This window comes from Pelophylax lessonae (assembly GCF_965119305.1).
Source record: "Pelophylax lessonae genome assembly, chromosome: 3".
In the NCBI taxonomy this organism is placed as follows: domain Eukaryota; kingdom Metazoa; phylum Chordata; class Amphibia; order Anura; family Ranidae; genus Pelophylax; species Pelophylax lessonae.
Window position 1 is genome coordinate 645,527,524 of NC_138770.1, and position 26,946 is coordinate 645,554,469.

At 44.9% G+C, this 26,946-nt stretch overlaps 1 protein-coding gene across 2 annotated transcripts in view; it reads right to left on the minus strand.

Annotated features, from left to right (window-relative positions):
- Positions 1 to 26,946, minus strand: part of KCNK12 (potassium two pore domain channel subfamily K member 12) — a gene marked incomplete at its 3' end in the record, with an annotated part of 295,014 nt that overhangs the window by 44,193 nt on the left and 223,875 nt on the right. The window contains exon 2 of one of the 2 annotated variants that reach the window (XM_082252341.1): positions 3,088 to 3,979. In XM_082252341.1, coding sequence (XP_082108467.1) covers positions 3,088 to 3,979 — 892 coding nt within the window. Of the gene's footprint in view, positions 1 to 3,083; positions 3,980 to 26,946 lie in introns of those variants that run through there. The other variant, XM_082252342.1, reaches the window with a different exon arrangement.

A 26,946-nucleotide genomic window follows, 5' to 3' on the forward strand; every position in this document is an offset into this window, starting at 1 on the left:
GGATATGTTGGACCATTCTCCCAGAAGTGCATTTGTGAGGTCAAGCACTGGCATTGGACGAGAAGTCCTGGCTCACAGTCTCTGCTCTAATTCATCCCAAATGTGTTCTATAGGGTTGAGGTCAGGACTCTGTGCAGGCCAGTCAAGTTCCTCCACCCCAAACTCACTTATCCATGTCTTTATGGCCCTTGCTTTGTGCACTCCAACTCATTTGGTGGAGGAGGATTATGGTGTGGGGTTGTTTTTCAGGGGTTGGGCTTGGCCCCTTAGTTCCAGTGAAGGGAAGTCTTAAGGCGTCAGCATACCAAGACATTTTGGACAATTTCATGCTCCCAACTTTGTGGGAACAGTTTGGGGATGGCCCCTTCCTGTTCCAACATGACTGCTCACCAGTGCACAAAGCAAGGTCTATAAAAACATGAAAGAGCCAGTTTGGGGTGGAGAACCTTGACTGGCCACACAGAGTCCTGACCTCAGCCAAAAAGAACACCTTTGGGATAAATTGAAGCACAGACTGAGAGCCAGGCCTTCTCAACATCAGTGCCTGACCTCACAAATGCACTTCTGGAAGAATGGACAAACATTCCCATAGACACACTCCTAAACCTTGTGGACAGCCTTCCCAGAAGAGTTGAAACTGTTATAGCTGCAAAGGGTGGCCCAACTCAATATTGAACCCTACAGACTAAGACTGGGATGGTAGTAAAGTTAATGTGCGTGTAAAGACAGGTGTCCCAATACTTTTGGTAATTTAGTGTATCTTTAAATGCCCGTGCCCTTTTAGAATCAGCTTAAATGTATAGATACCTTTAGCTCATATGTTCAGGGCCGGATTTACACCTCAGGATCCTATAGGCAGAGAATTCTGAAGCGCCAAACCCCCCCCCCCCCCTCGCCTCCCTGACAGCAAGACCGACTTTTTTTTTCTTGATAAACTATCTATATTGACTCTGTGCATATCATACAGCTGGCATTTATTGGTATGGGTCCCAGTCATCTCTGTATATAAGCTGTTGAGTATCAGAAAGATACAAGTACATTGCAAAACTTATTCTGGGAAGGGGCCAGGATACAGTTGTCTAGCGCCCAGGGCGAAGATGTCAAACAGCGTCCCCCCCAAAATGTATAAGCATTATGTGTCAACAAAAATCCTCTTCCCGCCCTCAAAAAAAAAATGTGAGCACTTATATTCACCCTTTTTCCCTAAGCATAAATTCCCTTTGAGAGCCTAAGTTCTCCCTCCAAAAAATGTCCCCCTCTTCCAGTACAAATTCCCCCTCCCAGCTCAAACCCTCTCCCTTCCCAACTCCCCCCTCCAAACACAGTTCCTCTACCTCTCAAATTTCACCTCTGAGCATAAATCCTCTCCCCCTCTCCAAATTCCCTTCTTTTAGCCCAATTCCCCCCCAAATCCTTTTCCTAGCACAAATCCCCCACAAATTTCCTCTCCTAGCACAAATCCCTTCAATCCTCCCTACTAGCAAATCCTCCCCTGCCAAATCGTCCTTCCGAACAGCAATCCACTGTCCTAGCACAAATTCCCCCAAAATCAGCAGCCCCTCCAGCCCACCCCATGTCAAAAATCTGGGCACCATAACCAACACAATAGGCTGTAGTGATAATAGTTATATTGGAATGTTTCTTATCACCTGCTCACTAAAGTGGGTATGGAAAGCAGAGGCTAATGGGTGCTTTCCCCACATGATATGGAGAAATCTATTTACAATCAGGTCTCTCTTTTCTTATCTTTTTCTCTGTTTTTCTCACCTTCTCATCGCCTTTTGGCCTCCTTCAACTCCGTGGGTGGGGGGGTTCCAGGGAGGGGTGCACCACATCACTGTTCATCCTGCACGGAATTTGGCTGTGCAGCTCAAAGTGTTTGCAACAGAGAGCACACCACAACACTGCTGCATGAAGGTGATGAGGTGACTCGGGACCATCGCCACATTATCATTAAGGGATGAGAAGCCATTAACCGTATTGGTGGGTGGTCGCTTCACGTGTCGCTGTGACTGTGTTTGATGTCGCAGCAAGACCACAGCAGGTAGCCCACGGCCACAACACAAATGTATGCACCATATATATAGATGCAAGTGCATTATAATGCTGCACTGCCGCAATATAATGTACTTATTAATATATATAGTTAGATAAACAACGTTGCTATATGCTCCTACCGGGAAGGGGAGGGGACAGGGGCCGCCGTGGCCCGAGGTCTGGAATAAAAAAAAAAAAAAGGGTTAAAAAAAAACCTTATGCCCCTCTAGGAAGGTTTGCCTATTGGGAAATCCGGCCCTGCATATGTTTTAACTTACCAACTTAGTTCAGACAAGTTTCTGAAAGTGGACCTTTCTGTATTATTTGGTTGGTGTGTTATTCCTTCCAATTAGATCCCAACCGTTATTTTTCATCTTTAGTTTTTTTTTCATCAGCAATCATCTGATTGCTTGCTACAGGAAACATACTGTAGTTCAGGCATGTCCAACCTGTGGCCCGTGGGCCGCATGCGGCCCGCAACCGCAGGCAATGAGGACCACTGCCCCCTGATAATTTTTTTTTGCTGGGGAGGAAGGAAGTTGAGTCAGGGGCACGGCCACGGCCACGGCCGCTACCAACTAAGTATAGGCAGAGGCTGCCTCGGAGGGGATCCACTAGTTGTGTTAAATTAGTGCTGGGGGGGGCGCCACAGCTCGGGAAGGGCGCCACAGCTCGGGAAGGGCGCAGCGCCGTTTTATTACTTATATACCTTAACTATAGTATATATTTTATATGTGGCCCGAGAAAATTTCTCTACACTCAATGTGGCCCAGAGAAGCCAAAAGGTTGGACACCCATGCTGCAAAGTTCTTCTTTCATACACCATAATGTACAAGGTCCTTCATATATTTCCCTGAGAACTATAAAGTGCTTGTTTTATCATACACATGAGATGTGATTACATGCTGATGAAAATGGGATCAATAGTTGCAATGAGAATTGAATAGGTGGCTTGTTAGATGTTCACATTTAGGAAAATTACTATGAGTTTGACAACCTTTTATTGAAAAAAAATGATGCTGAAAATAAAGGAATTTGAAAAGACTCTACCTAGAATCACTTGTTTCTGCCAACCTATTGTTCATGATGGCTAAAGCACCAACCCCTCCTGAGAAGCCATTTTGTCGTGTATTGATGCACACAGTTCTAGGGTAACCATTGGCTGTTTCAGATAACTGCTTCTGCAGTATGGCAAGGGAAACCTTATTGGACGCCGTAAGGTCCCTCATTGAGATCATCTCCCCCGACAGCCTCCTGCCTTCCGTATCACTGTCGTAGTTGCCGTCGGTCTCTATCGACAATTGGTTCCTGCGGAAGCGAGCTCCGGGAGTGATGGCATTGCGGCGCCCAAGTCGGGCATTGGATTTATGGCACTTGTTACAGCATCGGCACCTACATTTTTTTAGAATCCAGTTTAAAACTTGCTTGATTACAATCGATATGACGTTAAAAAGAGAGTAAATGCAACAAACTCCCAACAGTATACACATGAAATTTCCAAACCTGTATAATCCCTGATATTTGTACACTGCGTTTTGGCTGCTTACTAGATCTCCGAATCCAATGGTGCTAAAAGTGACAAAACAGTAATACAAAGAGTCTATGTAGTTCCAGCCCTCCACTGGGGTGTACATGGCTGATGCACAGCAAGAGAGAGTGATAGCAAAAATTCCCAGAATTAGCATGACGTGGTAGACAGATGGCTTCCAGCCAACTAGGCTGTCCACTTCGGAGACAGATGACCCCCGACGGACAGTCGGAGGTAGAAGCCCGTTTCTTCGTAACCGCCTTTCATAGCAAGCTTTCATGACGAAAGCCAAAAGAGATATCATCCTTTCCAAGAAGAGGTTAAAGAACAATATGGTTCCAGCACATCCAAAAAGGCCGTAGAAGATGAGGACCACTTTTCCGGTGACGGTGGCTGGTGTGGTCATTCCGAAACCTGCAAAGAAGATAGGAAACACTTACTGGAAATCAATAAAAAGAGAGTTTACATACATATGACTTCTGGGATTTAAAGGACCTCATCTATCAAATCGTACCATTGTTCTCAAGAACTTTTCAATTTTGTATTAAACAAAGGTAATAACTGCATAAAAACAAATATAAGTTAATGTTTCTTTGAATTAAAGTGTTACTTAACCCAGGAGCCTGCATTCACTATATCTGGTCTCCCACAGTACACAGAACATGGAAATGCAATTATTTTTGTAAATATAAACTGCTTTTCTCATCAGCAGTATATAGCAGTCTAGTGACTTCTATCAGTGTCTGGTTAAAGCTTGTAGGAGGAGTTTTCATTCGCTTCTGATTGTCCTATGAGGCTGCATGAACCCCGACCCTTGCTGATCACATGCACCCTCCCAAGAAAAATAAAAAAACTCTTTAGCAATACACACCAAACTGAGCATGTGTGGAGTGCCCTCAAGGCTCTGTTCTGTCAGCAGATGGATTGGGGACAGTGGAAGTAGGGGAGGATCAGACAAGACAGGATCAAACAGCCTTTATACACAATGCCCCTTAGATTCCACATTAACCCCTTAGGTTCCACAGTGAGTATAACAAGCATGCTTTACTGCATATACAGACTGATTTTACTGTTGTGGGTTTAGTAGCACTTTAACTTGTACAGGTAATTATTTTGATATAACCAGCGCTATTTTTTAGTTTCAACCCTTTCTGCTGACTAGCTTTCTTTCAATGCATATATCTCTATTTGACATTAGGCCACTAGAATAAGTGCAACTCATTTTATACAGTCAGTTATTTCATTATTCTGTGTTTCTTTATCATTCTACAGGCTCTCTTTCTGTAGGGAGCCTTCTTTGAGGTTTGAGCTGGTAATGACATGGTGCTGCTCTCACACAAAGAGGACCGGTGTGCCGCCATGACTACACTCTGAGGCATACCTGGGAGACGGGAGTGACATCATTCCCTGCTGACAAATCAAAATGGCTGAAGACCAGCACCTGGAAAAACTCGGGGAGAAGATGCCAGCAAGGGACCGTGCAGGAATCAGCTCATTGTCAAGGAAAGTTTTAGTGCCTTTAGTTACACTTTAAAGTAGAAATTATATTTATGCTCACTTTAGATAGTTTGCTTGGGCCAAGGTTGCCCAAACAAACTATTTTTATTGAAAAACCACGCGGCAGCTGTGTGTGCTCTAATACAGGCCTCAAAATTTCAAGTCCTGTGCTACTAGCCAGGCCTTAAGGGTTACTTGCCTCCAGTTGCCCCACCCAACCCCTACCCTGCCCCACCCCTAATTCTGCCCCTAAACATGCCCTCTTAAATTAGCTCATAATATGACACTGTTAAATGTTTTTGCATGAATGCAGAAGTTACAAAGATAAATATTAATAACAACTTTATCAGTGCCCATCAGTGCAGCCTCATCAGTGCCCATCAATTCAGCCTATCAGTGCAGCATCATCAGTGAAGCTTATCAGTGTCGCCTCATCAATGCCCATCAATTCAGCCTATCAGTGCCCATCATTGCAGCATCATCAGTGAAGCTTATCAGTGAAACCTCACCAGTGCCCATCAGTGCAGCCTGATCAGTGCCCATGAATGCAGCCTCACCAGTGCTCATCAATGCAGCCTCACCAGTGCCCATTAATGAAACCTCACCTGTGCCCATCAATGCAGCCTCATCAGTGCCCATCAATGCCCCCTCACCAGTGCTCATGAATGCAGCCTCACCACTGCCCATCAATGCAACCCTACCTGTGCCCATCAATGTAACCTCACCTGTGCCCATCAATGCAACCTCACCTGTGCCCATCAATGCAGCCTCACCTATGCCCATTAGGCAGCCTCACCAGTGTCCATCAATGCAACCTCACTTGTGCCCATCAATGCAACCTGATCAGTGCCCATCAATGCCATTAATTCAGTCGCATTTGTGCCCATCAATGCGGCCTCACCTGTGTCCATCAATGCACCATTTCCAGTGCCCATGAATGCAGCCTCACCAGTGTCCATCAATGCAACCTCATCTGTTCCCTTCAATGCAGCTTGATCAGTGCCCATCAATGCTGCCTCACCTGTGCCTATTAATGCAGCCTAACGTGTTCCCCTCAATGCAGCCTCACCTGAGCCTATCAATGCAACATCACCTGTGCCCGCCAATGCAGCCTCACCTGTGCCTGTCACTGTAGCCTGAACAGTGCAGGGGAAGAGAGAGGAGAGGAAGAGGAAAGCCGGCCGGATAATAACAGAGCAGGGATCACCCCACTGTAACAGCTTTCATTTGAATTGCCGGGCGCTCACCGTCACACACAGTCCCGCCTCTTGGTTTGGCTCCTATGATAGACGTCACACATCCCGGCATTGGATTGGTGTTCTGTCTATCAAAGCAGCCGGGCCAGGAGGCGGTGCTGTGTGTGACGGCGAGTGTCCGGCAATTCAAATGAAAGCAGCTACAGTGGGGCAATCCCCGCTCTGTGATGATCCGGTAAGCTTTCCTTTTCCTCTCGTCTCTCTTCCCCTGGGCGATCGCTAGGAGAACGGCTCCTGAGGCAGCCCCACATTTGCCCTCAGTCATTTTCCACTCGCAAAATGCGAGCAGGCGAGTGGAACATTTGAGGGCTGCTCTAATATACTGTAGCAGCAAGGGCAGCTTCCCATCTGGTGCCAGCATTAAAGAGAATCAAGCTAAGTGCTGCCATTTAGGAGGAGTCTTGTATTTATCAAGGCTTCCTCTGACTGGCTAAGATGGAAATCATAACATTGTCTCTCCAGTGATGAAAACAATAGTGATTGGCTGGCAGCATCCTATCCAGTTTAATAATTCCTCCCTTAATCATCAGGCTTCAGGCATGCCCTATATTATAGTAATATAAAAATGTGCCAACCTAAATTTAAAAGAAAAAATTTAGTGGTTGTTCTCTAGCATCATCAGCTAATACCTAACCATTTGTCATTCCATGGAACCCTAGGGTTCCTCCAAGATTGGCTAGGGATTTCTTGAACTGTGCTAACTGACCTCCCATCTGATAGTGCCTGCATGGCTCCAAGTCCAGTACCACTTGGCACAGTCAGTGGCATGACTGCAAGGGGGTGTCATTCTAGCCACTCCTGTAAGGGGGGTATTCTTCCCACTTACCACCACCAATGTAAAGGGAATTTTTTCCAATGACCCCTGATAGACTAATCTTACTAGGGATTCCCTAGAAAATCTGAAAATTATTTCAAAGTTTCCTCTGGGGAAAAAAGGTTGAGAAAGGCTGATCTATGCTAACTGACCCCAGTGTGTCAATAATTTGTTCCAATGACATGGCGAATGTTATATGAGACTGAAAACTTAAAAAATTTCCTCCAGGTCTCCAAATTCACTCAGCTCCAAAATATAGGCTCTCATATAAAACTGGCAAGTTTGGGAGCCCCTAGCAAATGGTCAAAAAATCAAAAAGTAGAAAAACTACCGTAGTTATGGGCTCAAGGCCAAAACATCACAGAACTGGTTCTCTATAAATTATCCTAAAAATATAGACCAATGCATCATAGTGAATAACTTTATTATATATATATCATATAGACAAGTATAAAACCAACCATAAACCCCATACCACACTATCCATATTGCACAAATAATCCTTATTCTCATTCATCCTTAAACGTGTAGGATATATAGAGGCTGATTCCAGATAATGTAATATTGGCTATGAGCAAAACAGTTTTTATAGTATGTTGGTATTATGTTAATGATTATTTGGGTTAATGCTAGAGAAAGTTGAATTGTCTGTTATTTTTTAATCTGTGTTATTTATTCTATATTGTATTTTAATTGTATAGATGGTTTATTAGAGTATGGCTTTAATTTGTTTTATATGATGCTAATGGTTGCTGGTATTGGGAATTTTGCCATGTCTTTGTGTCTTGTTATGTTCATTGTTGTGATCTTGTGTTGTCTTTGTTGAGTGTGGCATGTGTTGCAATAATTTCCCTTTGGGTTTAATTAGGGGCATAACTACAGGGGTTGCAGGGGTTGCAATTGCAACCGGCCCCATGCTCCAGGGGTCTGTTCGGCTCCCCTGTACACCTAGATAGGAGGGGCGGTGGGGGCAGCATGTAGAGAAATCACTGTCCTCCTTTTTCCTCCTGTAGCTACAGGAGGAAAATGGAGGAGATTAGTTCCTCTGTATGCTGCCCCCGCCACTCCTCCTATCCAGTTCACTTGTGTTCTGCTGTCTCTGGGCCCCTGTGTGCTCCCCCGGCCACCCCCCCCTCACTGTGCTGCCCCCCCACTGTGCTCCCTCCCCTCTTCTGCCGGCTGCCTGCAGGGGATGTGTCACAATAGAGAATAGAGTAAATATGTAATTTACCAGTATTTCTGAATGGACAGAGTCATAGTCAGTGACATGGTAAAAAAATAAAATGATAAAAAATAATACAATTAAAATACCAGAAAAATAAAAACTACTGACACCAGCGAGTGAACTTCCAGGATCGCAAAGGTCACACTTGCAACCGGGCCCTGGCATTCCACCACCGTTGGGAGGCTCCAAGATGGCAGGAAGGGCCCACTGCAGAACTTGTGAAAGGGACCTTCTGCAGGACCGTAATAAAGGGACCCGCAACTAGAGTAAAGGGCCCCAGGATCAGTGGGAAGAGCCCCAGGCTTGAAGAGAAGGGCCCCGACCAGGGGTCTGGGGGGCCCTTCATGGTTTCTTGCACCAGGGCATTTGCCGACCATCTAACCTTTCTTTTGTTCTGACCTCTGTTCAGAATACCTTTTTATTCTTGCACCAGGGCCCTGAAGGTTCTAGTTACACCTCTGGGTTTAATAAAGTAATCTGAATCTGAAATTCCTTGGTGTGATCAACTGGGAAGGCCAGGGATAACTATTGCATGTTCCAATTGTGTCAGTGGCTGGAAACTTATATATAGGTGCAGAAGTCCCCCCCTACAGAATATTATATCTGGTGCATGTCCAAGTACATATCCCAAATTCTGAGTAGCATGATATGAAATTAGAGCATATGTGGCTGGGTACAGGGTCCTATGCAGGCCAGGCAGCAGTTATTGAAAAGTCCATAAAACTTTTCCCATTGTGTGGTCTAGAGAAGGACTCCAAAACTTGAGACTGTAACTGTTTATTCCAACCTTCCTTGCATGCTACGCAGGAGTTGAGGACTAACAGCGTTAACAGTAGAGTCCATAGGACTGTTTGTCGCATATGTGGCGTGGTCTAGAGGAGAACTTAAGATTGCGGCTTTAAATCTTCAATCCAATCTCCCTCACAGGCTTAAACAAGCTGCCAGGTGTCTTGTATATCATATACGAGTATTTTGTACCAAAGCCACTGATAAGGTATAGTAATTAAGTGTCCCAGCATATGTACCCACATAAAGCCACTTTAAACAGAAAGTATTGGAAGTCTTTGAAATAAGATCCCTTTCTTGTCAATCTGTACCATAGCCATGTCATATACTTGTCGCCACCAGACATCCGCCATTGCATGCCCCAGGATCAGGATTGGTAGAGGGCATGTAGAATCCTATGCCATCCAATGTTTTATTAGCCTGAAACATATATGGTTACATTTTAAGCTCTTTTAGACTTTTGACTTGTAGAACCGTGGTGTTTGATTACGTTCCAGCCAGAGTCACAGCCTGCCCTATACAGGCATTGTAAGCTCTTCCTGCCCTTGCATGAGTTTTTCTTCAGTTACCTTTCAGAACCTAAAATGCAAATGCTACTGTAAATGATATCCACGCTAACTAAGCTAGTACTGTATATGTATATTTTAGAGACATTAGGTTAAAATGTAGCCATGCCATTGCTCCACTGGCATTTTAGACTATAACTTCTCTTATACTCTTCCCTCTCATTACTTTACTTACCGTTCCAACATCGGTTTCTCAACTCAACTAATTAAAAAGGTTGAAAAGCCAACGTGTTGGTCAGGCTATCAACACTTAGTTTTGATTCTAACTGGCTTTTTGACACTTTGGCAAAAAATAGTATTTTGCAGTTGAGCTTAATAGGGAAGCATTTATTCTAAGTGTGGTTTGCTAGGTTATATTTTATGCATGCTCTATGGAAGACATTTGTTTGGCCTGTTGTGGAAAAACGGTCAGCTTCCAATTTTTATACTTCATTAAGTTACAAAAATATGCTTACTTTACATCTAAATTGTCTCTGCGCTATTCATTTTCACGGTTGCAGAGGTGTTACTTTTTTATTTTAAAATGTAAAAAAAGCGTGTAGATGTAAATGAATACATATTTAGACATATAGTGTGTGTGTATACAGTATCTCACAAAAGTGAGTACACCCCTCACATTTTTGTAAATATTTTATTATATCTTTTCATGTGACAACACTGAAGAAATGACACTTTGTTACAATGTAAAGTAGTGAGTGTACAGCTTGTATAACAGTGTAAATTTGCTGTCCCCTCAAAATAACTCAACACACAGCCATTAATGTCTAAACCGCTGGCAACAAAAGTCATCACACGCTTTACACGCAAATTAACTTTAATAGCATCCCAGTCTTAGTCCGTAGGGTTCAATATTGAGTTGGCCCACCCTTTGCAGCTATAACATGGCCAGGGCAATAACTGCACAGCATGAAGCAGATATCCTACAGAATGACCTGGACAAAATAACGGAGTGGGCAACAACATGGCAAATGAGGTTTAATGTGGAGAAGTGTAAGGTTTTACACTTGGGGACTAAAAACATAAAAGCACAATACACATTAGGAGGGGGGTTGATGATAGACTAAGCAATAGCATGCAATGTCAAGCGGCAGCTGCCAAAGCCGGCAGAATATTAGCATGCATAAAGAAAGGGATGTATTCCAGAGATAAGACTATAATCCTTCCACTTTATAAAACTCTGGTCCGACCGCATCTGGAGTATTCTGTCCAGTTCTGTTCGCCAGTCCTCAGAAGGGATGTGTTGGAGCTGGAGAGAGTCCAGAGAAGGGCAACTAAACAAATTAGGGGATTGGAGGACCTTAATTATGAAGAGCGTCTAAAATCGCTTGATTTATTCTCCCTGGAGAAGAGACGCCTGAGGGGGGACATGATAGCAATTTTTAAATATCTCAATGGGGATCTCAGCTTAGAAAAAAAGCTGTTCAGTCGAAGGGATTGCATGAGGACACGAGGGCATACAATGAGATTAGAGGAGAAGCGTTTTAACCTCAGGCAACATGGGGGGTTCTTTACTGTTAGGGCTACAAGATTGTGGAATTCTCTACCACAAGAGGTGGTTTCTGTGGGAAGTATGGTGGCTTTCAAAAGACTCTTAGACGTACATCTCAAGGATCAGAACATTCAGGGCTATGTGAGATGATTACAGCCACACACACCTACACAGGTTGAACTGGATGGACTATTGTCTTTATTCAACCTCACCTACTATGTAACTATGTAACTCTTCTGGGAAGGCTGTCCACAAGGTTTAGGAGTGTGTCTATGGGAATGTTTGATCATTCTTCCAGAAGTGCATTTGTGAGGTCGGGCACTGATGTTGGATGAGAAGGCCTGGCTCGCAGTCTCCGCTCTAATTCACACCAAAGGTGTTCTATTGGGTTGAGGCCAGTCAAGTTCCTCCACCCCAAACTCGCTCATCCATGTCTTTATGGACCATACTTTCTGCACTGGTACAAATCATTTGGTGGAGAGGGGATTATGGCGTGGGTTGTTTTTCAGGGGTTGGGCTTGGCCCCTTAGTTTCAGTGAAGGGAACTCTTAAGGCGCCAGCATACCAAGACATTTTGGACAATTTTATGCTCCCAACGTTGTGGGAACAGCTTGAGGATGGCCTCTTCCTGTTCCAACATGACTGTGCACCAAAGAAAGGTTCATAAAGACATGGATGAGCGAGTTTGGGGTGAAGGAACTTGACTGGCCTGCACAGAGTCCTGACCTCAACCTGACAGAACACCTTTGGGATGAATGAGAGCGGTGACTGCGAGCCAGGCCTTCATTCCAGCATCAGTGCCTGACCTCAGAAATGAGCTTCTGGAAGAATGGTCAAACATGCCCATAGACACACTCCTAAACCTTGTGGACAGCCTTCCCAAAAGGGTTTAAGCTCTTATAGCCGCAAAGGGTGGGCCAACTCAATATTGAACCCTACGAACTAAGCCTGGGATACCATTAAAGTTCATGTGTGTGTAAAGGCAGGCGTCCCAATACTTTTGGTAATGTAGTGTAGTTAGTAAGGTAAAAAAAAAAAGTCCATCTTGTTCATCCAATAGAAAAAATAAATAGATAACAAGACTAAATAAATAAAAAGCCACCATCTACAGAATCCTACACCCAGGGCCGTCTTTAACACAAGGCAAAAGGGGCAGCTGCCCCGGGCCCAGTCATTGTTGTTGGGCCCAAAGTAGCTCCCCCTTTAGCCCGCACTGCCCGCTAAAAGTTGACACGTGGATTCGGGAGGGCCCAAGAAAATGTTTGCCTGGGGTCCAATCAATATTAAAGATGGCCCTGCCTATACCCCTATAAAGTAAGACCGATGATGGTAAGAAATAAATCGCTTCTACTACAGGGTGTTTGTTCAAAGATCTCTTACAGACACACTGTCAGAAGGAGAACCAATTTATATAAAAGCCTTATTGTTCTTATTGGCCCTTCTGGAGAGTAATTACTTTTACTGGCTTATTTTGTTAGGCAAAGAACAAAGTGTAGACTACAGTAATCCATAGCAATCAATCAGAATTCTTCTTTCTCTAATTTCACTCCAGTAAAAATAAGTTCCTAATAGACTGTGGCAATATGGGTTACAGTTGCTTGTACAGAATTGCTCGTGGCATTGCCTGTTCATTTCATTCCAAACCACATTACAGCCTTAACCCCAGCTCTAACCACCCATCAAGACTACTGCAGTAAAGCATATTACATGCATTGGAGCACCAGTACAGTGCAATGCAGTGTGATGTGTTACAAAATTTGTGACATGTCTGATTTTCTGGATGTTTTGGTTGGTTGGCAGCCGAATCATTTCATTGGGTTGCCTTAAAGTGATTGTTAGGTCTCATTTTTGTTTTCTATTAAAATACCAAACATGTTATACTTACCTGCTCTGTGCAGTTGGTTTTGAACAGAGCAGCCCAGGCTTCCCTGGCTGGAGCTCCTGGCCCCCCCTCCTGTTGAGTGCCCCCATAGCAAGCAGCTTGCTATAGGGGCACCCGAGCTGAGCTGCAGCTCTGTGTATCCATTCAGACACGGAGCTGCCGTTTGGCCCCCCCCTCTCACTCCTGATTGACTAACATGGTTTCATTAAAAGTAGTAGGAGCCAATTACTCCACTGCTGTGTCTCAGCCAATTAGGAGAGAGAGTCCAGGATGGCCCGAGGGACTCGTGAACATCGCTGGATAGAGAGCAGCTCAGTTAAGTATTAGGGGTGCTGGGGAGCATGCTGCACACAGAAGGTTTTTTTAATTGAAATCATAGAATTTACAACCAATTTAACACAACGCACATTAACCACCTCAATACAGGGCACTTAAACCCCCTTCCTTCCCAGACCAATTTTCAGATATTAGCGCTGTTGCAATTTGAATGACAATTGCGCGGTCATGCAACGCTGTACCTAAACCAAATTTGTGTCATTTTTTCCCCACAAATAGAGCTTTCTTTTGGTGGTATTTGATCACCGCCAGGTTTTTTCTTTTTTGGTGCACAAATAAAAAAAGACTGAAAAGTTTGAAAAAAAAAAAAAAGTTTTTTGTTTAGGTTATAAAATTTTGTAAATAGATATGTTTTTTCCTGCACTGATGAGCACTGATGATGCCGCACTGACAGGCACTGATGAGGAGACACTGATGGGGTGGCACTGATGGGATGGCACTGATGGGGTGGCACTGATATGCGGCACTGATGGGCACTGATAGGTAGCACTGATATGCAGCACTGATGGGCACTGATATGTGGCACTGATAGATAGCACTGATATGCAGCATTGGTGGGCACCGATAGGCAGCGCTGATGGGCACCGATAGGCAGCACTGATGGGCACTGATTGGCGGCACTGATGGGCACTGATAGTGGCACTGTTGGGCAGCAATGATCGGCACTGATGGGTGGCACTGATGGGGGGCACTGATGGGCACTGATAGGCAGCACTGGTGGGCAATAATGGGCACTGGTGGGCGGCACTGATAGATGGCAATAATGGGTATTGGTGGGCAGCACTGATAGATGCCATTGGTGGGCAACACTGATAGGGAGGGCACTGGGGGGCTCTCTGAGCCCTGCTTGCCATCCCTGGTGGCCATAGTGGGCATCCCTGGTGGTCATGGGTGGGCATCCCTGGTGGCTTAGTGGCACCCCTCCCCCCCAGGGCTGCACTGGTAATCAATGTTCTGATTACCAGCACAGACCCCCCCTGTGATCAGTGAGTAATTAGAAATACTCACTGATCACCCCCGCAGCAGCACCGATCCTCTGATCTTCTCCTCACTGACAGGATCTGTCAGTGAGGAGAAGAGATCGAAGCCGTTACAACGGCTCTATTTACATTACATGACGGCTGTGATTGGACACAGCCGTCATGTGATCAGGAGGGCCAATCACAGGGCCCTCCTGCCAAATGATGTCGCTCTGTGTCCGAGGGACACAGGCACATCGAGATCGCGCCGCTGCGCGTGCCCGCGGCGGCGCGATCTCTCTCCTTCTGAAGGACGTTCCGGAACGTCCATTCAGAAGGACGAGACTCCCGCCCGGCCGTATATGTACTATGGCCGGGTGGGAGGTGGTTAATGATATTAAGTCTTGTTTTTTTTTTTAATAACAAACATGTTAAACTCACCTCCTCTGTGCAGTTGGTTTTGCACAAATCAGCCCTGATCCTCCTCTTTTCGGGTCTCTCGCTGGTGCTCCTGGCCCCTCCCTCCTGCCAAGTATCCCCACAGCAAGCAGCTTGCTATGGGGGCACCCGGGCCAAGCTGCAGCTCTGTGTGTCCATTCAGGCACTGAGCCGTGGTTCAGCCCTGCCCTCTCTCCTCATTGGCTCGCTGACTTTAACTGTCTCAGCCAATGGGGAGGGAGAGTCACGGAAAGCCAAGGCTCTCGTGCAACATCGCTGCATCGAGATGGGGCACAGGTAAGTATTAGGGGCCAGCTCTAGGAAGGGTTCTGGTCGTCCCAAACATCTTCCATTTGAGGATTATGGAGGCCACTGTGCTCTTAGGAACCTTAAGTGCAGCAGAAATCTTTTTGTAACCTTGGCCAGATCTGTGCCTTGCCACAATTCTGTCTCTGAGCTCTTCAGGCAGTTCCTTTGACCTCATGATTCTCATTAGCTCTGACATGCATTGTGATCTGGAAGGTCTTATATAGACAGGTGTGTGGCTTTCCTAATCAAGTCCAATCAGTATAATCAAACACAGCTGGACTCAAATGAAGGTGTAGAACCATCTCAAGGATGATCAGAAGAAATGGAAAGCACCTGAGTTAAATATATGAGTGTCACAGCAAAGGGTCTGAATACTTAGGACCATGTGATATTTCAGTTTTTCTTTTTTAATAAATCTGCAAAAATGTCAACAATTCTGTGTTTTTCTGTCAGTATGGGGTGCTATGTGTACATTCATGAGGAAGAAGAATGAACCTAAATGATTTTAGCAAATGGCTGCAATATAACAAAGAGTGAAAAATTTAAGGGGGTCTGAATACTTTCCGTACCCACTGTATATTGTAGTGGGAAGTCATGGGATACTGGAAGCTAAAATCAGGACCCAGCAGCAATGTCACCAAAAGTTACTTGCCACTGTGCCTCCGAGCCTGCCCATAGCAATGGCCATGCTTTGTCTAGAGCAATAGGAAATGGATAAAATGTATGCAAAACGCTACACATTCCCTTTAAACTCACTGTACGTTATTGATGGTGAAGTGGTGGTAGCTTATTCATACCTCAAAACTTTCTGAGATGGGAATGAGGGACACCTATTAGCAAAAGTATGTAGGCATAGGACACACCCCTGCCACGCCCCCTAAAGGAGAATTTTACAAAAAAAAAAAAACGAATGGTTACACTCACAAGGGATTTTTTTTTACCACTATTATTCCGTTTTACTGGCTTTTGGAATTTACAAATGCAGCAATTAAGAAATTACATAGTTAGTCAGGTTGAAAAAAAGACACAAATCCAAAGTTTAGCACTGGGAAAATTTTGATGAACAAGTAGTGCATTTTATTTACCACTACATAGGTCAGATTACGACAGACAAATGAGGAGGAAAGAGGGACCTCATTTCCAATGAGAGACAGTTGAGAACTATGGCTTATTTCTGCAGTTATTTTTTATAAATTACCTTAAAAAATCACCCTCAGGCAGTCAGTGTGCGTGTTAATGGCTGTAAACTGAGCTGTCTTTGCATGGCTCAGTTCACAGACACAGTGTACAGAGCCGATTTGAGAGTCTCTGTACCATGTGATTGCTGTGATGACCAATGAGTATAAGTGGTTGGGTATATGTGAGAGTCAAAGAGTTAAATGCCCTCATCCCTGCATTGAACAGAATTGCAAGAAGGAGATACCCCCTGAATGGGACTGTAACAGGCAACCACTCATCTAAGTAAAATTAATAGTTTTTATTGGTACAAATAGTAAAAATTACATTATATAAGTGGTCATATAAAATGAATGAGGCGACTGATAATACGTAAAAAATGTGACCATATGGTACAGAGGAGGACCCTGGAGGGGCCAAGAGACCCAACGCGTTTCGATATTTGCGTGTATTAACTCTTCTTCAGGGGTCTTTACAACATAGGTCCACTGTAGGGTATCTAAGGTGAGAATAAATATATTCAAGTACATATCGTATAACATACATGTAATTTATAAGATATGTACTTGAATATATTTAAAAATAAATTGTGGTAAAAATATAATCATGATGAAGTGTCATTTTAGGGTTTTTGGCCTTGAATTTGTCTTATATGTTTTATAACAGAAAGTGATGGAAACGTTTTCCAATTTGTTGGTATTTTTTTTTCTGTGATTTGTAAATAGCACTAAATTAAAGCTCTATCAGTCTTTAAGAATCAGCCTTTTCAACCAGGGTGCCTTGAGGATTCTTCAGTGGTCCCTTGGAAATGCCAAAATGCCTAAAAATTGCAGGTGGATGAAGCCTTTTAGGTACAGAAAGCCACACGTTTTCATTATGCACCATTAAGACTTTCTAGACATTGGCAACCAATGATGTCATCACTCATCAGTTGATAAGGAGGATGTCTGTTGCCTCCACATCATTCTTGTTTGACCCTCCTGTGCCCCTCTCCCTCAGCATTGGGGTGACATTAGCTGACTGATGGAGAGAAATTGAGGGAGAAGGGAAACACTGGAATACTAGTCTGTACCAAGGTGCAAAAGTGTATTTGCTTTGAAAAAATAAATCCCCTCTAACGTTGCGTGCCCTACATGTGGATGTTACTGCATTGTGTAAAGCTATTAGAATAGTTTTTTACATTTTAGAATGGGGTGCCTCAAAACTGTCCATAATTTTAACCAGAAGGTTTTACCCCCTTAATGACCAGGCCATTTTTTGCGTTTTGGCACTGCGTTTATTTAACTAACAATTGCGCGGTCGTGTGACGCTGTACCCAAATAAAATTGATGTCCTTTTCCCCACAAATAGAACTTTCTTTTGGTGGTATTTGATCATCTCTGTGGTTTTTAGATTTTGCGCTATAAACAAAAAAAGACCCACAATTTAAAAAAAAAACAAAAAAAACAATATTTTTTACTTTCTGCTGTAAAACATATCCAACCAAAAAATGTAAAAAAAAATCAAATTTCTTCATTACTTTAGGTCAATATGTAACGCTTATCTCAATGTTCTCAGTCCTTTTCTCCGGTTATTATTTTCTTACTTAATAAATTTATATTTATGCTCTGACCTGACAGACATCCATATCCCTGATATATCTGGATGCGACGTAGTGATATGTGTCTAGGAAATCGTATGCAATTTCTGGCCAAATGTATCTCCAACTATCTGCATCTACGGTTTTCTATTTACTATGGGACACAGGTCGCAGCTAAACAGAGGATTTATATTTTTCCAAGAAATCCTCTTCAGATAAGACCTATTGCATGTTTGAGATAAGAGGCATGACTTCTTTAACCACTTCAGCTCTGGAAGATTTACCCCCCCCTTCATGACCAGGCCATTTTTTGCGATTCGGCACTGCGTTACTTTTACTGACAATAACGCGGTCGTGTGACGCTGTACCCAAAAAAATGTTTGTCCTTTTTTCCCCCACAAATAGAGCTTTCTTTTGGTGGATTTTGATCACCTCTGCAGTTTTTATTTTATGCGCTATAAACAAAAAAAAAATTAACCACAATTGTGAAAAAAAAAACAAACAATATTTTTTACTTTCTGCTTTAAAACATTCCCAATAAAAAAATGTAAAAAATCTATTTTTTTTTCTCATCAATTTAGGCCAATATGTATTCTGCTACATATTTTTGGCAAAACAGAATCCCAATAAGCATATATTGATTGGTTTGTGCAAAAGTTATAGCGTCTACAAACTATGGGATACATTTATATTTTTATTGTTTTTACTAGTAATGGTGGCGATCAGCGACTTTTAGCAGGACTGCGTCATTGCAGGCGAACAAATCTGACACGGGGTGACACTTTTTGGTGACCAGTGACACCAATACAGTGATCAGTGCAAAAAAAAAATGCACTGTTACTGTATATATGACACTGGCAGGGAAGGGGGCTAACATAAGGGGCAATCAAGGGGTTAGGTGTGCTCCTAGGGAGTGCTTTCTAACTGTGGGGGAAGTGGATGTACTAGAGGAAAAGAGAGATCGGTGTTTCAGGTTACCTGAAACACAAGATCTCTCTTTTCCTCCCTGACAGAACAGTGGTCTGCCTTGTTTACATAGGCACACCGCCGTTCTGTCATTCCGCCGAACGATTGGTGGGTCTCGGCGGCCATCGCTGGACCCGCTGATTGGCTCCCCCGAAATCCCGTGCACAAAATCACGTACATGTACGTGATTTGCGCAGCTGGGCCGACCTGCCACAGTATATATGGGGCAGGTGGTCCGGAAGTGGATAAATGGTGTGTGACGGACCCCCTTACTCAAGAAGAGTAGGTCCGCTGTATAGGCTTCCCTTGCCTGATACCAGCATGATCCAAGATACCTTAGCCCACTCAGTCACTTGTTGAGACATCAGTGTAAGAAGCATGGGACTGTTTATTCAAACACAGGCACAAAGAGATATACACTCGGGACAATCCCCCCTTCTTTGCATAATGACACAGGGTGGGGTAAACTCTTCAACTTTCCAACAGTAGACAGTCTTTAGGAAGGGCTGCTGGAGAAATCCCCACTCCCATCTAGCAGCTAATTCACATACACACATACATCCCATAATAGGTTCATCCCAAGGCAGACAGAAACAATAGAACAATGGGATATAGGTACGTAATAATAACAAACCCCAACCCACCTCAAACTATCTAGCAATTGTCTATGAGATAAACTCCTAGAAGAATCCTGAAAAGGTCTAACCAATTTATCTTCATATATTTCCGGAGGGATATTGTTCATAAATATTACTGTCCTACGTGAAAAAGCCCCTTCATTCTTTTAACACAAACCACACATAGAGAACCCAGGATAACTGGGGTACCACGAAACGCTGAGTGTTGGTGTGGTTGTACAGTGAGTCTGGTTAGTGCAGACCCGACTGGGGTTCTCGGTCACCATGTGCCCCTAATAGACACACGGTGCTGGACAAGGAGTTTCCTGACCTCTCTAAGGTATTCTGGGTTCCACAAGCCCCTGTCCAAAGGGACTACAGTCACAGGGTGCCTTGAGATTGACTATGATTTTAACTAGTTGCCTCGACTGAAAAAAGGTTGAGAAACACTGCTATGGATAATGACCAAAATTAATTTGACTACAGTGTTGCATGGCCATGTAATTTTCAGTCAAACTACCACAGCAATTAAAACTGAAAAATTGCCTGGAAATGAAGTGGTATTACTGGAGAGTGGAGTTCTAATCCTTTTCCACTCTATCCGTAACTAGAAAAAAAAAATTTTTTGTTCATGTGACTATGTAAATTCTCTCAATGTGGAAACACTGACTTCATCAAGTCATTCAAAGAAATGCATAGAGCGGGATTTAATAGATGATTTTGTCATGCTGGTTCATGGTACCTATCCTTAATGTGGAAGCACAGCCACGCCATCTTGTTGACTGGCCGGCTTGGATCCAAGGAACCCACACTCCTCCCCAGAGCCATGGAGAAGTGTCACTCCCCTAGGGGAGAGAGGCAGAAGTTCAACGGCTGCCATTTCTTGTAGACACCTGCTCTCCATCATATTACTGTGAAGGTGCATAGACACGCAAACACATACGTTAATTGGAAAACAAATAGCAGTTTCCTTCATAATAAAACCAATGTAGCTGGATTGTGTGCATGGTGTACATTTATTTACGTTTATTTTTAACCACTTGCCTACTGGGCACTTTTACCCCCTTCCTGCCCAGGCCAATTTTCAGCTTTCAGCGCTCTCACGCTTTGAATGACAATTGCGCGGTTATGCTACTCTGTACTTATATGAAATTTTTATCATTTTTTTCACACAAATAGAGCTTTCTTTTGGTGGTATTTAATAACCTCTGGGTTTTTTATTCCTTACAAAAAAAAAGAAAAAAGACAGAAAATTTTGAAAAAAAAAAAAAGTTTTTCTTATTTTCTGTGAGTATATTATGAAAATAAATAAATTTTTCTCCTTCACTGATGTGCGCTGATGAGGCGGCACTGATGGGCACTGATAGGCTGCACTGATGGGCACTGATGAGGTGGCACTTATGGGCACTGATAAGGTGGCACTGATGAGGAGGTACTAATATGCCGCACTGATGAGCACTGATAGGTGGCACTGATGAGCACTGATATGTGGCACTGATGAGCACTGATAGGTGGCACTGCTGGGCACTGAGAGGTGGCACTGCTGGGCACTGAGAGGCGGCACTGATAGGCACTGAGAGGCGGCACTGATGGACACTGATGGGTGGCACTGATGGACACTGACAGGTGGCACTGATGGGCGGCACTGATGAGTACTGATGGGCAGTACCATCAGTGCCCACACTCAGTGCCCATAGTGCTGCTAGTCAGTGCCCATCAGTGCCTAGATGAGCAGGCACTGATGGGCTCTGACTGGCAGCACTATGGGCACTGATGGGGGGCACTGATGGCGGGCACTGTGGGCAGTTATGGCATTTTTTCCCCTCTTGTGTAATCAGGGCACTGGTGATCAGTGCCCTGATTACATTCCTCTGTGTCCCCTTACCGCTGATCCTCTTCCTCACACTGCAGTCTCTGTGTGAGGAAGGAGAGCTGGCGATGAGAGATGATCTCATATGTTTACATATGAGATCATCTCTCATTGCATTGTCCGATCATGTGGTAAATGGCCGCTGTGATTGGCCATTCACCACGATCTGTGATTGGCTGTGTCCAAGGGACACGGCCGACACAGATTTTCCCCGATGCGCGCTCGTTTAAAGACGGCCTCCCGAAAATTAGAGCCCGCGCTGTAGCCGTCTTTCGGCTATAGCGCGGGCGGAAGGAGTTTAATCTGACCTCTGTCGTGCTGGACAGGGTCAGCCAAGGGGCCTGGATGTGGCCCTGGGGGCCATAACATGCCCAGGTCTGCGTAAGCGGCATGGTGACCCAATTTACAGCCAATGTTTAAAATAGTTTTTTCATACAAAATTGCTTTGTTACTTTTTTCTAACTATCTTTTCAACTAACAATTACCAGGTATTAATGAATGTGTAAATATTTTATGGTCCGGAGTAACCTAAAAAAAAAAAAAGAATTTGCAGTATTCTACACCAGGGCTTGTTTCTAGCGGGAACGTGGGGGAACACAGCTTTGGCACCTCCAGCACTGACTGTATCTAATTGCAAGGGGTGCTGGGGACTGGGTGTGCTGGAGGGTCCATTGATGATGGCTGCTGGAAGATCTATTGTTGCTTTAGAGATCTTTTGTTGCTGGGGGGGTCTTATGTTGCTGGAGAGTCAATTGTTGCACGGAGGGATCTAGTGTTGAGGTCCGATATACAAAACCCTATACCCACAGTTGATCCAGAGGAAGGCGAAAAACCCCAGCAAATCATGATCCAATTTGCTACAGCAGGGGAAAAATATTCCTTCTTGATCCTCCGAAAGGCAATCTGATATTCCCTGGATAAACTTTACCTATAAATGTTAGTACCCAGTTATATTATGTACATTAAGGAAAGAATCCAGGCTTTTTTTTAAGCAATCTACTGAGCTGGCCAGAACCACCTCTGGAGGGAGTCTTGGTTCTGTCTTCACAAAAAATGGGTCATACTGGGAGGTGGGTAGGGGGTGGAACCAAGGGACGGTGCTCAGAGGTGGGTAGGGGGTAGAACCAAGGGATGGTGCTTGGAGGTGGGTAGCGGGGGGAACCAAGGGACAGTGCTCGGAGTTGGGTAGGGGGTAGAACCAAGGGATGGTGCTCAGAGGTGGATTATGGGGTAGAACCAAGGGATGGTGCTCGGAGGTGGATTATGGAGTAGAACCAAGGAACGGTGCTCAGAGGTGGGTAGGGGGTAGAACCAAGGGATGGTGCTTGGAGGTGGGTAGTGGGGGGAACCAAGGGACAGTGCTCGGAGTTGGGTAGGGGGTAGAACCAAGGGATGGTGCTCAGAGGTGGATTATGGGGTAGAACCAAGGGATGGTGCTCGGAGGTGGATTATGGAGTAGAACCAAGGAACGGTGCTCAGAGGTGGGTAGGGGGTAGAACCAAGGGATGGTGCTTGGAGGTGGGTAGCGGGGGGAACCAAGGGATAGTGCTCGGGGGTGGGTAGGGGGTAGAACCAAGGGATGGTGCTCGGAGGTGGGTAGGGGGTAGAACCAGGGGACGGTGCTTAGAGGTGGGTAGGGGGTATAACCAAGGGACAGTGCTCGGAGGTAGGTAGGGGGTAGAGACAAGGGGTGGCTTAGAAGAGGGGAGTAACTTCACTTATTCTAGGAGAAAAAAAGCCCTGTTCGGCACACTGAATATCATTTTTGTTTGCTCACTCACAGCCTTTTAGTTTCTCCAGAGTACTTCAAGAACAATTATCCCTCATGCAGTCACCTTCAGGATCAAATGCTAGTTAAAAACTGTAAATTACCACACTGGTGATGGTTTGTTATTTTAAGAAATAATTGTTTTTATGAGACACAAAAGACTTTGCTGAAGATGACTTGAGATTTCTTTCTCTGACACATAAAAACAGCCTATTGGGATTATGACAGGAAAATTAGTGTTATCGAGTTTGGAAATGACATAGACCAAAATGATTCATAATTTAATCAGAACAAAAGTTCATAGAAACCCTTCAATGATGTTAAATATCGTCCCTGAAGCCTTTAATTAAGGTTTTCATGTGATTTTTCAACAGACAGTTGGCAAGACTTGTAACAGACGTTTTTCATGAAGTGTTATTCCTTTTTAAATAGAGGACGTCTCCATACTCTACCCTCTGTCTATCCGTCCCTTCGTCCTCTGCCTTCCCTCATTCACCCTCATTCGCCTGATGCTCCTCTCTACTCTCTTCTCTCCTTCCTCTCTCTTTTTTAACCAGTTGCCAACCGCCTATACTGCTACAGGGCAGCTGTGTGTATATATATATATATATATATATATATATATATATATATATATATACACGTGATCCTACATTTCCAGGTATCGGGCAAGCATGCGCCACCAGAGGCTCGCTACCATTGTGCTTGTGCCCCGGTACCCGCCGATCATACTGTACAGAGGCAGAATGGCAGTCTGTCTATGTAAACAGGGCAGATTGCCATTTTGTCATTATGGAAGGACAGGGATTTATGCCTTCCATTAGTAAAAGCACCTTCCACACAGTTAGAAAACATAGGCTAGGCCCCCTTTTAACACCCCTGATGTTAAAGCGGAACTCCAGCCTCCCCCCTCCAAAATACTGTAGCTGCTGACTCTTAATATTAGGACACTTAGGCCCCTTTCACACGGGCGATCCGATCCGCCTGTCAGTTTTTCAGGCGGACCTGATCGGATGCTCCATGCATCCCTATGGGGCAGCGGATGTCAGCAGAGACATCTCCGACATCTCCGCTGACGCCCGCTGCTATCAGATCCTGTCCCTGAAATCCGGACGGATGGAAACCCTATTTTCCATCCGTCTGGAGGATCGGATCTGATGGGATCGGATGAGAGCGGACAGGCGGTCTCCCCATAGAAGACAGCGGGGATCTGACAGCTCCGCCTCCGCACACAGAGTAGAGACGGAGCTGTCATCCACCTGCTCAGCGGGGATCGGCGGATCGATCCCCCGCTGAGCAGAACGGACTCCGCTCCGTGTGAAAGGACCCTTATTTGTCCAGGGGTCCCATGATGTTGGTACCCCAGCGATTTTTTAACCGGCTCTCGGGTGCTGCCGCTGCCATTCCTTGTAAGGGAAACCGGCAGTGAAGCCTTGCAGCTTCACAGCCAGTTCCCCACTGCACATACATTCTTCTTTATGTTCTCTTCCCGTTCTCTGTTCTTCCTTTCTTTCATCCCTCTTATTCCATACTCATCCTTTCATTTCTTCCTTTGCTCTTTCCTTATTTTGTATCTTTCCATTCCCTCATTCTTTCCCTACTGCTTCTTCTCAGTCTTCCTTTAAACTTTCTGTCTTCTCTCATGTTCTTCCTTACCCTCTTCTCTTTCCCCAGATAGCAAGCAATTGAGCTGCAAGTTTGAAAATGACTTACTATTGCTGGACTTGCCAGGCTTCACAAGTTTGCATGACTCCGCATTGCATGACTCCAGATCAACTTTCTATGCCAACATTCTGCAAGTTCTGATTATGTTGCACAATAGTCATCCCACCACAGGGGTCACTGTGGCTGATTTGTTATCCTGTAGGCTTACAGAGCTCTTGCTGTAGACTCACCACTGCAACTTTGCTCTTGCTAGAGACTTGCCACTCAAATTTGCTACTAATTGGAAAAGTCTCAATTAAAACTTGTGCTTCAAGTGCTCTGCAACCAAGGGCTGACTGGCAACCTTCGGCCTAGGGGGCATGTGCAAACCAGAGGCCCATGGTGCAGCGACTTGGCCCCCCTTCCACTTTTCCTCTTCCCAGTCTCCTCCTGATCACCGTTCCAGGCTGAAGCTCCGCTCCAAGTACTCTCTACTCACTGGTGGAATCCGGGTTCTCGATCTGGCAAGCAGGGGGCGGTTGGGGGCAGGTGGGACAGCTCGGATGGGGCTGGCTGGGGGAGGAGAGTCTCCAGTGGGCATAAAACCGGTCTTTGCTCAGACACAGTTTACACCATCCATGCTGGGGGGGGGGGGGGGGGGACTGCGCTTTGTCCTTGTCTTCAACCCGCACTGAGTAGATCTGCAACAGGAATTTTCACTTCTTTTCACCAGGAATCCTTTAGGCGCGTCTGTGGCAGAAGCGGTGCAGCTTTTTTGCGAGGCATCAATTGCCCCCCTGGCCCAGTCCTCCCCTGTCTGCAAGTGTACAACTTGCCAGTGAAAATGTGTAGCAAGTTAACAGACTTCAACACTGTCACGAATTTGTGGCAAGTTATCCTTGTTTTTTGGGTCTTTCCCTCTTTTCCTATTGCTCTTTCCATGACTCAATTTACTCTCTCTCTCTCTCTCTCTCTCTGTTGTTTCTTTCCATTCCTTACTTATCATTCCCTGTCTCTATTTCCTACTTTCCCTTCCCTGTCTCTCTTTCTTTCTTTCTCACCTTTATGCATTCTTCCCTGACTTTCTTTACCTATTCCTCCTTCCTTGTCTCTCTTTACTCTCTCCTCATCCCCTTGTTTTTTTTGCAGTTTTCTTTCTCTTTCTCTATTCCTCCTTTTCTGTCTCTCATTACTCTATTTCCCTATGTAGTACCCCCTTGGTAAGTGCTAGGAGAGAAAAATAAATGTCAGTGTTGTTTTTGATAGGTAAATTTAGTTGCCACACTGTAGACAGTGTGGCTGTAATGTTAGTTTAGGTCAGAGGTCTCCAAGCCTTTTAAACTGTTCTTCAGAGTTTAGGGTGGGAGCAGGGGCAAACTGGGGCCAGTGGGAGTAGAAAATCCTTTAAACTTGGTGGTCAGTTGGAGGAAAAGTGCCCCATCGTTGGTGTCAATGGGAGGAACAGTGCCCTATCGTTGGTGTCAGTTGGAGGTATTATGCCCCACTGTTGGTGTCAGTGAAATGGTGCCTCATCGTAGGTGTCAATAGGAGGAATAAAGCCTTGTATCAATGGAAGGAACAGTGCCCCAAGTGCTGGAAAAGGGCAAGCAAAGAGCCCCATCCAGCCCATGGGCTGCAGTTTGGAGACCACTGGTTTAAATAAAAGCATAGTTTGGCTAACTGTACTCAGTGAGCTGTAATTGTTTAGTTAGGCCTGATCTGTGTGCTCTTCTACTGCCAGTCTGCTGGGTAGCTGCCTCTGTATCCAGGCAACTTGAGAAGTTTCAGGATCATAGGTGTGGAGCTATGCAGATATCAGCATGAATATTGGTAAAGACCCCAGCCTATCCTAGTAGAGAGGCAGGCTCTGGAGGTGGGCTGGGAGACTCTTTTTTTTCTTAAAGCACACAGAGCTCTGGGTCTTGTCCCAGAGTGGAGGAGTGAGGCCTGAGGGGGGCATGCTGCCCTCTCAGGCACAGGCTGCCATGTGGAGGCTTCAGGTGGGTGACCTGAGGGAGCAATGCTGAGACCCGGGTGCTAGAAGAAGCTAAATGAAGGGAGTTGCCTGCCACAGATCTGTCTGGTATCACAGGAGGGCATCGCTTGGAAGATTGTAAGGAGGTTCCATCTGTCCTTGGGCCCTGTGAGTACAGACATTGCTTGATCTTGGGGACCTTGTGCTCTAGCTACCCATCTGTTGCCTA